The 12,124-nt window shown below is 39.3% G+C and overlaps 1 protein-coding gene across 1 annotated transcript in view; it reads right to left on the reverse strand.

Moving 5' to 3' along the window:
• Positions 1–12,104, reverse strand: part of syt14a (synaptotagmin XIVa) — a 34,959-nt gene extending 22,855 nt beyond the window's left edge. The window contains 3 exon segments of the mRNA XM_054614377.1: positions 1,386–1,433; positions 12,010–12,041; positions 12,043–12,104. Coding sequence (XP_054470352.1) covers positions 1,386–1,433; positions 12,010–12,041; positions 12,043–12,104 — 142 coding nt within the window.
• Between the last annotated feature and the right edge of the window lie 20 nt (positions 12,105–12,124).

The following is a 12,124-nucleotide window of genomic DNA, read 5'->3' on the forward strand; positions in this document are numbered from 1 at the left end:
GTTGATAAGCACCCTCTGAAACTACTTGTGCATTTATTTGTTTTTTTCTCCATCCAGAATATGAACACTGCCATGGCAAAGAGAGGCACTTAGTGCTCTGACTCAACATGCAAGATTATGATTATTCTAACCAGCCTGATTTGCTAAAAGCTTGTTATTACAGAACTTTATAGATACGACGCCATCATGACCTTCAATACATCCAGTTACATAAAAAGAAAAAAAATCACATCTACGCACTTTTTTGTCATGACAGTACAGTAAATGTTGCAAACTATAAGTTTAGAATTACCAATGTAGTGAAGTATGGTTGATCCATTTAGATCTTCTTTACAAAACGAATAAATATAAATCCACAATAATATAATATGGTGACATTTCAGATTACAACCTGCAGATTTCAGTGTAATTATGGGTATATACAGGGTATAAAACATAATAAATGACAGTGTTAGTACCTACTGAACAATAACTGTACCATGTAATTGTTACTAGGTAACAAGACAGGGAAGAAGGATAAAACAGGCTTATACTGCAAACAAATTAGTTACTGCAGTATTATTTCAATAATAAAATATGATGGTTAAATGGTTAAAGTACTTATTTATTATCAATAGTGAGTAAATCATTTTCGCTGGGGCAAAAAATATTATATATATATATACACACCTGTGAAGAGGTTGTACTGGAAGATCTGAGGATGTTTGAAAACCTGTTTATAGCTTTCTGGTTTCTACACTACAAAATTCAATATCTTTCTTTTTGTTTTCATTACTTTGTTTTAGTACAAGTGCCATGTGAAGTATGTCCCCTTTTCACGACTTTGCTATTGTTAAAGACCATATAGGAAAAACCTGTTATTCTACTCTCTGCACCCTGTAATTATTCAATACGTACTAGGTGATTAAAAGATTACGCATGATGTAATTTATTTCTATGTCCATGCGTAATACACATTTGTAATTCCCTTATTTCCTGTACTTTTTCCCCCAAATAGACAACAGTGTTTCAATGGTTCTCCCATATGTATGAAATATTACACTGTAATTTGATGGCTGTAATTTTAAGTATGACCATATTCACCATGTGCTCTAGTCTGACTAGAACTTTAAGGTTTAAAGATTATTCATTTAGGAAAAAAAATTTCAGTTGACAGTTCTCGAAAAAAATAAAAATTGTACACAAGCAGTGAGCACACACAACACAAAACAAGACTCAAACAAAACGACACAGTCACACAAACAGTGAAGGCGTCACAGCCGGGACACAGTGGAACAAGAGAACAAGGACGAGTGTCAGTGGTGACAGCTTTACAGTAGTAAACGCTGATGAGGAATATGGGGGGGGGTCAAAGGTCAACCTCCCAGAGCTCTGATCTGCCCTACCTTTTCTGACGCAGATCAGCTCATGCACTCCACAGTTACGCTCGCCACCTGGAAAGACAATGCAGTTTCAATGAGCCACACTGTGACGACGGAGACGGGAGACAGAACAAAAAACATCATGGCAGCACATTCACATATGCTGGAACATTTAGACAAATACCTTGAAAAAATGACATGAACAACACAGATATAAGACACCGACAGACACTGGATGGTGACAGTCTGATGGTGTGGGTGGTGTTCAAGCTGCTTGACTTCAAATTTTACTGGTAAGACTAAGAACAATAAAGACAAGTCAAACAGCCTGTACATGATGGCTAAAATATATCTTTGTATGGCACTGGCATGGAGTTTAATTGTATTTTCTAATAATAACTGGAAAGCTCTAAATGCCTACATACGGTCCCCAAATGTTTGAACAGAAGCTGATGACAGCAGACTGACAGCTCCAGCTTGATTTGTGCTCTTCTGTGGACAGAGGAGCTTTACATGATTGAAGGCTGGTTTTTGTTTTTATCGTAAGGGCGACATGAAAGTTTACACAAATCCATCCAATAGTTGTTAGATATTTCATCCAACACCACAAATGTAAATCTCTTGGTGGCGCTAGAAAAAAAGTAATGGGATCACAAAATGTCATTAGGATTCATCTTCTGGGGACCATAAATCCATTCCATGGCAATGCATTTAATAGTTGTCAAGAAGTAAGTCAGTGCCCAACAGCCAGACCAACATCATTCACAAAGCCACTAAATGAATTTGAAAAAAAAAAAGTAAATTACAGTGTTTTGTAAAAGAAAGACGATGGCTTCCAGACAGTAACTGTAGTTCAGAACTATTACTCACTCTTGTGAGGGCCTCCCAGTCTCTGAGCTCTGCCTCTGGGATCATTCTACAGGTTGAGGTTTCAAATAGCTCGGGCTGCCCTCAACTGTGACACTTGTTAGATTTGTACAGCTCTGTACCAAAGCTACAGAAACGGTAGTGTAATGGTCGCGCCACATGGTCTTTGCTTCATTTCATTTTTTATACCAAGCTAAATAATGACGTATCAAAGAAAGATGTAGAGCTTTAGTAAATGCTTCTTTTTTTTTCATCTTAATTGGCAGCAGAGAACCACAAATGTAGAAATACAAGAAACAGTATAAACATCTGATATAAAAATAAATTTCATATAGTGTATGGAGTGGTGGTGCAGTGTATCACAAAACAAACTATTTCAGATCGCATCGTGGTGTCAAGTCATGGATCAGATCAGCAGAAAAAATAGAGAGCCAATATTACTTTTAGAAATGCCGACGTCACGTTTCTTTGTCACTGATTGTCACGAATGTCGTTAGTAGATGAGCCATATCGACCGATACAGATTGTTTTTGTTGTTTAGGTGTTTTGTTTTGGCTTTGTTGTTGTTTATTTTCAGGAAATCGCATTAATGTCGATCTCTCGGGTCAATTGCATTTTTTTACTGAATGTTGGCCATCAACGAGCGGCAGCATAACATTACTGGGTGGGAGTGTACCTGAAGTCAACCCAGGGGCTTCCCTTTTTTCTACAGTTGTCTAGTTTGACTCCAAGAGCACCTGGAGTTTACCTACTTCACAACCGAAAGCACCCAATTTCCTCTTTTTTACTGTCTGAAAATCTTTCCTGCACAACTTGGAGCTGAAAGCAGAGTTGTTGCTGTTATCCAGCAGATCGATACACCAGCTGTGTGTGGGAGGAAGCTCCCTGTGCTCTTTCACTCCTCTTTCACTCACCACACACCATACTTGTCAAAAATAACATTTTCTTGCAATGTGCTCTTGAAAACGTTACACAGTGCTGGTTGCTCATATCACACCGCAAGCAATCTCTCTCCCATCTTTTAAATAAAGATGGAAGTTCCTTTAACCAGCACTATAGTTCCCTACGTAGCATTCACAAGATCTACTACAGAATGTCATACTTTATTTATTTTCAGGACAAAACATGAAGCACTTTCATCCCCTAATGTCTCATCTTAAATATCTACATGAGTATATTTAAACATACTCTGATGCAAATGAGACTGTCAAGTAAATGCATTAATGGTAAAATATCTGCATTAACAAACTTATCATTAACAGAAAGGGAAATGAATATGAAAAGAATGACAAATTATACTCATTAATACATAATGTATTCAGCAAGTTCTTGCAAAATCCAATCAATTCGCTCTTTGACTCCTTCCAAACACAGTAGTTTGGAGTCAGTGAATGGTTTTAATGTTCACTTTAAATCTGAGCACACAACCAATTTCACACATCAATATCTGTTTATATATGAAAAGAAAAGTTGTATGAAGCCTTTTGTAGCTCCAGAGAGAGCTGTGTGAAGCTGGTGTTAATAAGAATAATAAAGTTGTTGCCATCTTGGTGCAGACTACAGAGCCTCTGTGTTATTATTTTATTACACTCATAAGGAACAGGTGCAACGTCGCCCTCTGCAACACCAGCTAAAACCAAAGCTGTCTGTATGTAGTCCGACTGTTGAGCTTAGTTTGCCACGTATTTTTTAAAATTTTTGTAAGCTTAGTTCCGGAGGAATGACTGATACTTACTGATATCTGTGTTCTTCATTCTATATAAACTTCAGTCAGTAATGTATTTAGATTTTGTTCGAGTGAAATTTTAATCAATTTATAAAGTAACTTCACTGTTGTAAACATTACTGTTGCTGCTCTAGAAATGTTATTAATATTACTAATTCAAAGACAACCATGCTGACATAGGAGATGCATGGCTTCAATATTTGATCATTTTTTGCAAGTCAAATCTTCATCTCAATATTGAACAGTGTTATCGCAGATATTCCACGTATCGTGCAGGCCTAGGAAGCGCCAGGTTTTGACCAATGAAAATAAATGCATAAAAGACGATATCTCTGGTTCTACTGCATCAGTTTTGATCTTTTTTTTTTTTTAATAGCAATGCTTAATCGATGGTGTACATGAATATGCAGAAGAAACAACTCTAGCAGGCAGAGAGAGACAAACAGCGTGTAGAGAAGGCATATTTTATACATATATCTTACTCTGTAAATGAAAGGATTATTTCAACCAGACCAGAGTTGGTGATATTTGGAAAAGTGGAAAGTGCTAACAAAGATGTTTTTTTAGTTCATTTAGTTTTAAAGTTTTAAACTACGAACAAATAAAATTATTGAAACATTAGGCTATTTAAAAGTGTCTGAATCTGCTCTTTTGATTTCAAAAATATTAGCAAAAAATGTACAGGGCTAAGGCTGCATTATATAATATTCCAAATTGATGTGAAGTTGCATAGTTTTAAGACAAAAAAAGTTCAAATGTTCTCTTGGAACTACCCCCAAACGGTTGGTCAATCAATTGATTAGAAAGTACATTAAATGGCAACAGTTTTGATATAGTTTTGAATTCATGGTTTCAACTTGATGTCAAACAAATATCCTCATGACAAATATGCTGGACATAACTAACCTAAATAAAGTCCAAAAGGCCAAACAAGACCAGACATAAATCCCCCTACAGAAAGAGGAATTTGAAACCAAGCACCAACACAAACGTTGTCTCAGAAACATCCTCAGAGTTAACCCAAAGTTACATTTACACAAAAAAAACATGGCAGAACAATCTAAAATCCCATTATGCAGAATAAGCCGAGAGAGATGAATATTTTCAGACAGACTGATGATCAAACATACATCTGGGGGTATGTTTCAGCTGCTGCAACTGTGAGGAAATAATCCTTCACACTGGGTGTAATGCAGTATTTGTGAAAGAGCTGTCACTCAGACTGGCATGTGCTTGATTATCTGCTTCCCCATGATTTCAACTCTTGTCTTTTGCACTTGTGACAATACAGTGCCCCATTACTTAAACACAACAACTACTAGGTGAGATATTTTGAAGAATGTGTTTAGGTAGGCTTCACTTTGTCTACCTTTGACCCTTATGAGAGCACACCGAGCAGAGAGCAGTATCTCTTTAAACCTTATCAATGCATCAATGAGGTTCACGTGATCTCTTCTTGTGTCTGATAGAAATCAATTTTAAGTAACCAGTTGTGATCAATGTGTGCTGCTACTGAGTTCTTCTCGCCCTTTGCTTCACCAGAGAGCATGTCTCACTTCTTCGAGCTAAATCAAGGTGAAGTCTGTGGCTTCACAGTCTTCCCTCATGCAGACAGCTGGGGCCGGGCTGGCACGTTTTTTTTTAGGCTTTGTCCCAGTTTCTTTAAGGAATCTCCTCTACCTGCCCCCTCTAATCAGGCTGCTGAGGCCAACGCGTCTGGGTTGAGGAGAGAGGGATGGGCCGAGTCTGTGACACAGTGAGTTGGGCTGAAGAAATTGACCTGACAGATATTTGGGTGTTTGAGGTCAGTGGAGAGTACATGCTGTGAGAGAAAAGGACAACGGAAACAAACTTTTGGTTTGGCCCCATTAAGTTTCAAGGCTATTATTCACTTTCTTTGCAATTTCTGAGGAAAATGTCCGGCACTTTAGCGGCTTTCTGCTATACTCTGTTAACCCAGCTAGTTGTTAACTTTGCCAGTATGCAGTTTGGTGCTGGGCAGGTAGCGTTAGGTGAGTATAGGTGACTATCTGCAACTTAAATTTAGTCACCGAGAGGCTGAGTAGGGGAGACTAACCTGCGAACGCGCTGGCGACCAATGAATCAAAGATCCTTTGTTTTATTTGCAGGAAACAAACAAACGATTGTGTTGGATAACAGGCATTCCAAAACTTTCTAATGATTTTCGTAACAGTGTACAAAGGCAATCAACAGGGTATACAGCGTCCAATAGCGATAATAGCATTCCTAACAGCAATAAAAAGCATAAATAACTCAACCAAATATAAGACTCACTCTCTCAACCCCTCTTTCAATTCAAAAAACTAAAATACTGAACAGCATATATCTCGATTGCTAACCCCAACACCACGTTACTGAACTACGGTAAGTGACCAAAAAGGTGTACAAAATGGCACAGGCTATACCTGACTCCCACAATGAGCTTAGCTGTTTTGCTAATGAGAGCTGAGTGCTAATGTTAATGAAAGCTGAGTGAATCAAAACAGTAAAGTTGAGGGCTGTAAACCGAAAACAATGAACTGAAAGATGCTAAAACGCTTCGTACACCTGAAGTGGACAACAGAGTTGGTTGATCCTTCTCTGTGGGTTCGTCACCAGAGTGACCACTTTACTGACCTTCAATTTGTCATTTTATCCAATTTTAATATAAAAATGTTAATCAGTGCAGCTTTAAGATTAAAAACTAAAAGTAGGCTTGCAGGAAGTCTTTAAAATAGACTGGACATAGGGAAGTAAGTCATCTTAATGTGCACTTTCTCAGCTTGCGTTGCTTGGTGTCACTTAATTTCCTCTCAATAATAGCAAGAATTGAATCATGAGCCAAATTTCTTGTCAACGGCTATTAACATAAAAAAATCACTCAGTCTCTTCATTGAAACTGGCAGAGGGAAGGTTTTTGATACATTAGGTTGTATTAGGTAAACTTGTTTGTGTTGTCATGACGGGTGCCGGGGAGAGGCTTCAGGAAGAGCTCCAGCTAAGCCAATTAGTAAATGGAGGATACAGTAAGTCAAAGATTAGCCAGCTTATCCGACGCTTCAGCTGTAAGTTCACAAAGCAGCGACCTACACACTAGTGTGTGTCCGACACACTACAGCAGTAACACATACACTGTTGCACAGACTTTTTCTTGTGAAGACCTGTCACAGCATACTATTACCAGCTCTATATTACCAGCACTGCCCTTCGCTTTGGGCAATGGAAACACACTTTCAAAGTAGTGCAGTTGATGCCTTATTTTTAGAACGGACAAAGACATATATACCCAATTTAGATCCAGAATATTCATAACAAAAACACTGTGAAGTAGTAATAATAGCTTGAGCCTCAAACAAGCAAGCAGACAACGATACAGAAGTACAAAATATAAAAATAAAACCTGAGAAATATGCATATGAAGTTTTTTCTTCCGGCAAATCTGTTATTCCCAAATCCACCTCAAACCTCAGTATCAAATGCTTTTTGCAGCCTTTCTCTGTACATTTCTATTGGGACAAATTCATCAGTGTTTGAAAACAAGCGTTGGATTAACACTCAGTCCCGCTCTAAGAAGGATGAAATGATCTGAGCTCAGAATGTCCCTCTGTTTCTTGCGATACAACTCCCAGCTTCCCTCGCCATGTGTCAACTGGAGAGCCTATCAATAAGTCATCTGCATAAAAACCCTTCCAGCTACAAATCCCTCCCTTTGTCTCCCAGCCAGACAACAAGCCCTGAGACGACAGAAACATCAAATATTAGGCTTCAGACTCGTTTCTAGAGATCATTTTCCAGGACATGTTGCAGTGATGATCTAGCTAGTATTCCACAGGCAATGTCCATCATTTTCAGGGCCTCAATACGTTAAATAAATAAATCATTACTTCATTAATCATAAAACTTTAAGCTGCATTTTTCTTTTTTTGTTACTTTGACCAACTCAACAACAAGTTGAAATAGTGGCATATTATTGCCTTAGTTGAAATAGCCAACATGTTGACAGACAGCTGCCTCTTTACACATTGAGCAGACACAAAGCAACATTAGCATTTATTAAGAGCTGTGCTTATTATTTACTCTACTTTTAGCTCTGTCTTAGTCTGACTCCCGTTGGAGTCTGTCTCGCTGCTAATGACTTCACTGCGTTCACAATCTAGTCGCTAACTTTGTCTGTCTGTCTGCCTTTTAGTGCTAACAGGTAGTGTACAGTCATCGAAAACTGCTGCTTTGGGCTGAAGGGGAAAAAATGACCTTTTACATTATGCATAGTTATTTCATCCATTTTTAATATAAAGATATTGATGAATGTAGCTTTAATCACATCATAAATAATCAAGACTGTCAATGTAAAGACTGGCAGCCTCCTCACGGCCCTTTTAGCGTGTGCAACACTGAAATGTGCAGCTCAGATTTATGGCCCACATCAGGAACAGTTTTGAAAGTAATGCATTGCTCTATTCCAGTTGCAATGTTTCATTGCACACATTAGCTCAAATGGTCCGAAGACATATTGGCTATTATCGCCACATATCCTGTTTCTCGCTCTCCAAAACAAGCAGACATGCCAGGGAGGAGGGGAGGGGAGAGGAACTGAAAAAATAGTCTTTGACAGGAAGCAACACGGTTAATGGATTGGGAAAAAACAGTGTACTCATATTTGATCTACCATATATTTCTTATTGGATTTTAGCTCAACTGGTTGACAAAGGCACCAGAGGACCAACGACACGACACAGGCTCTTCAGTGAGATTTGAAGGATCTTATCAAAATGTCAGCATGAAGAGCTCCTCTGTTGCTGTCATTTCAACACATCATATTTCCACAGCTAAACACCTCCTGCTCCGCCTGCTCTGTACTTGGCTCCAGTTCAGGGTTTGACAAGGCTCTACACACACCACACACATTGAGAATACCAAGTCCTGCCGGCGAGAAAACCGGGCTCAACCAGGATATGTGAAAGCCATTTGGGCCTGCGATCGATCCGTCTACAGCTTGTCACAGGAGTTGATGCATGGAGCTCAGTCACTGGGCCGAGCAGTGGAGCAACACACAATATATACCAGTCCTCCAGAGATAGCATTTACACAAGAAAATACTCTGATAACAGCTTCTCTAAAAGTTGGTGAATTTCTGATTAACATTTTTCCCTATTTTGATTTCTATTGCATTCACTTATTTAACAGAGAGCTACCGTGACATGTACCCAATCTTGGTTAAGATGCTCAGTGATCTTTTCACAGAGTGAATGCTGTGAATATCCAATTAATTAGCCTAAGGAGCTCTGATATTTTGGGAATTATAGGCATCACGCTTTGATGATGGTAGTTTTAAGATGATGATTCAGAAACAAAGCACAACCTGTATGAGCAAAATAAACAGACTTGATCGCACGCCTGGATGTCAATTAATATAACAACAAAATCTTTAAAAAATCCCCCAAAAAATCTGAGTAACACTCAAGTCTGTTTCCTAAAACTACTGTAAGAGGAAATGTTGTACCATTTAATAGAAATAATTTAAATCTAATGCAATGCTTGAAATGCCACTGGGCTTTTAATTTACATCTTAATTGATAATGGAAATAATTGTTAGTTGCAGCTGTATTGTGCTGTTGTATGTATATGTTGTTTAAAAAATTAATTTGTTTCCATTTAGTGACCGTGTCGGCACAGAAAACCTTATGGAGTTGCACTTACACGCATGTAAACTTTAAATGAGACAACAGGTTGAACCACTTCTTCCCCCTTCCTACCCCATTACTTCTGACGATCTTGCTCGGACCACAACCATCTTCAAACTCAACATTCATTTTGATGTTAACTACACACATTTCGAGTTCCATGACCACCTCTTGCCCAGTTGTGATACTATTGTGGTGAAGAAAACTGGTCTATAGACAGATTTACAAACATCTGGCAAAGTACTCAAAAGTGCTGCCACGACAGTAGGTTTCTCAAGGACAACATTTTGCCACGATGACTCACACACAGAGTTGCAAGGCGAAAACAATATCTACGTCACTGTCGCGGCTGGGAACAACATAATAACTGGCAAACACTGATTCCCGCAGCAACAAAAAAAACATCATAACATCAGTCTCTAAAATGTCAGGCTGAAACAACTTGTTCCTGTAGTTTTTGCGACACCCCATGATGTTCATACAACCTTACATCACAAGTACACACAGAAACACAGCCTCCCACTTGGTGTGGACCGCTCGGCCTCTGGATGCTGCATTTGTCAGTCAGCCCCGCAGCTGGTGCATAAATCTCAGCAGAGCCAACAAGTGCAGATGAAATATTGCTCACAGGGGCCCCTTTTAATCACGGCCTTTAAGGTAATGGCACTTTGCTGACTAATGTAGTGAGAAGTTCAGGACAGTGGGCGGGGTGGAGTTAGCTAACTCAGGCGAGGTGTGGCAGCCTGATGAGGAGTTATGATGACAGTTAGACTACTGTTGATGGGGCAGGGTGAGATTTAGTAAGGCAGGGGTAAAGAACTGCCCCTCATAATGTGTCTAATGGTGACTTTATGGTTATGGTTATAAGACCCTTTTGTTCAATTACTTCTTTATGTGCTCTACCCTAACGTGTAGAAAAAAAAGACTCCATCTTGGGGGGAAAATTTAAAAAAGTCCATTATGCTTAAATGAAATTGAAAAGACTGGGATCAGATTTGTTTTCACGACCTCCATCCAATCGTAAAATGTCCAATAAATAAGTTCCAGATTAGTGCATGTGGCTGTGATTAAACAACACAGAAATGCAACGCTTAGCTTTGGTTCAAACCAAATGAATCAAACTCTCGGTGTAACTGGCATTTATATAAACATATTTTTCAGATTCTCCATCATACAAATGATGAGTCTCATGCCAAACGATGTGTTTCTTAATTTCACAAGCGGTATTAGTAAAGCCCCGAGGGCTGGTGGGTGGTCTAGTTGCCTAGTTTACACCAGGAACTGGATAGTTCACATTTACTGTGCTGGTTTCCAAACCCAGCTGTCCTGTTTTCTTCGTGGCCTACTATTTTCCCTCTTTCTCCTCAGACTGGTACGGACCTTTAACCTTTTACAGGTTCGGGGCGTCCTACTGGCCTAGTGGTTTAAATGTAACCTACTTACCGTGATAATGGCGTTCTCCCTTTCAATCAGACAATGTAACAGACCAAGCACCAACATTGATTGATTTTGGGAAGTGCATAAGATGGTATTTTTTAAGAACAAAGCTTTATATTCTGATCGAAAAGTGCAAATGCTTCCATTTGTAATCGAGCTATGTGATGTCCTCTTTTCTAGTGGCATTTAAAGTGCTGTATTCCACGGCTGCAAGCATTATGATATTTAAACTGATTGAATAAACACAAAAGCTGCTTACAACCTGAAAAAGTTATATAAGCAGAGAAAGGTGTACAAGCACAAATCTGTTGGGAAAATCACAGCAGCTAAAATACAAAAATCATATACACAGGAAATAATCTACTATGCAGCAACCATGAGCTAAACCCAGTACTTTGGATATTACAAAGCTGGAATAGAGCTTTCCAAAGCATAGGCTTTCTATCCTGGGCTGAGACTTGGCATGGTATCACACTCTGCCTTCACAATTACACCCACTAAATAAAAACCTTAAAACCCCATCTGGGTGAAGTTTGCTCCCTTTGACCCAAGTTGTAAAGTAGCAGCGAGGATGCAGAAAGACCAGCAGACTTAAGCGAGAACCAGATGACATGATAAATGAACAGTAGGGAACACAGGGCATCGGATAGAAACACAACGATCCAGTCCCTCTCCATCTATGTAAAAGGTGTACCGTTGAAATAGCGGAGCTGTCCTTTCAGCACCACCGTCAGAAACCACACCGATCCAAGATCCATCTGTCTCTACTGACACACACACACACACACACACACAGCGGAGGGGAAAAAAACAAACAACTTTCCAAAGACGAGCAGCCTTCTCCTGAAATCAGTGGCAAGAATTCCGCTGTGGTGCATGTGTTATTTCCAGCTGAGGTTAATTACGAGGAAAGGAGAAGCGTTATTAGCCTACTTACCATCAATCGCCATGATGTTCTGTTTGGGCTTCCACCGGAGCGGGCGGTGAAGAAGGGGGAGCGGCCCACTGCCAGGGGGGAAGGGGGAGGTTCATAGCGTGGTACAGTCCATGAG

Source organism: Anoplopoma fimbria, chromosome 15 (assembly GCF_027596085.1).
Source record: "Anoplopoma fimbria isolate UVic2021 breed Golden Eagle Sablefish chromosome 15, Afim_UVic_2022, whole genome shotgun sequence".
In the NCBI taxonomy this organism is placed as follows: Eukaryota; Metazoa; Chordata; class Actinopteri; order Perciformes; family Anoplopomatidae; genus Anoplopoma; species Anoplopoma fimbria.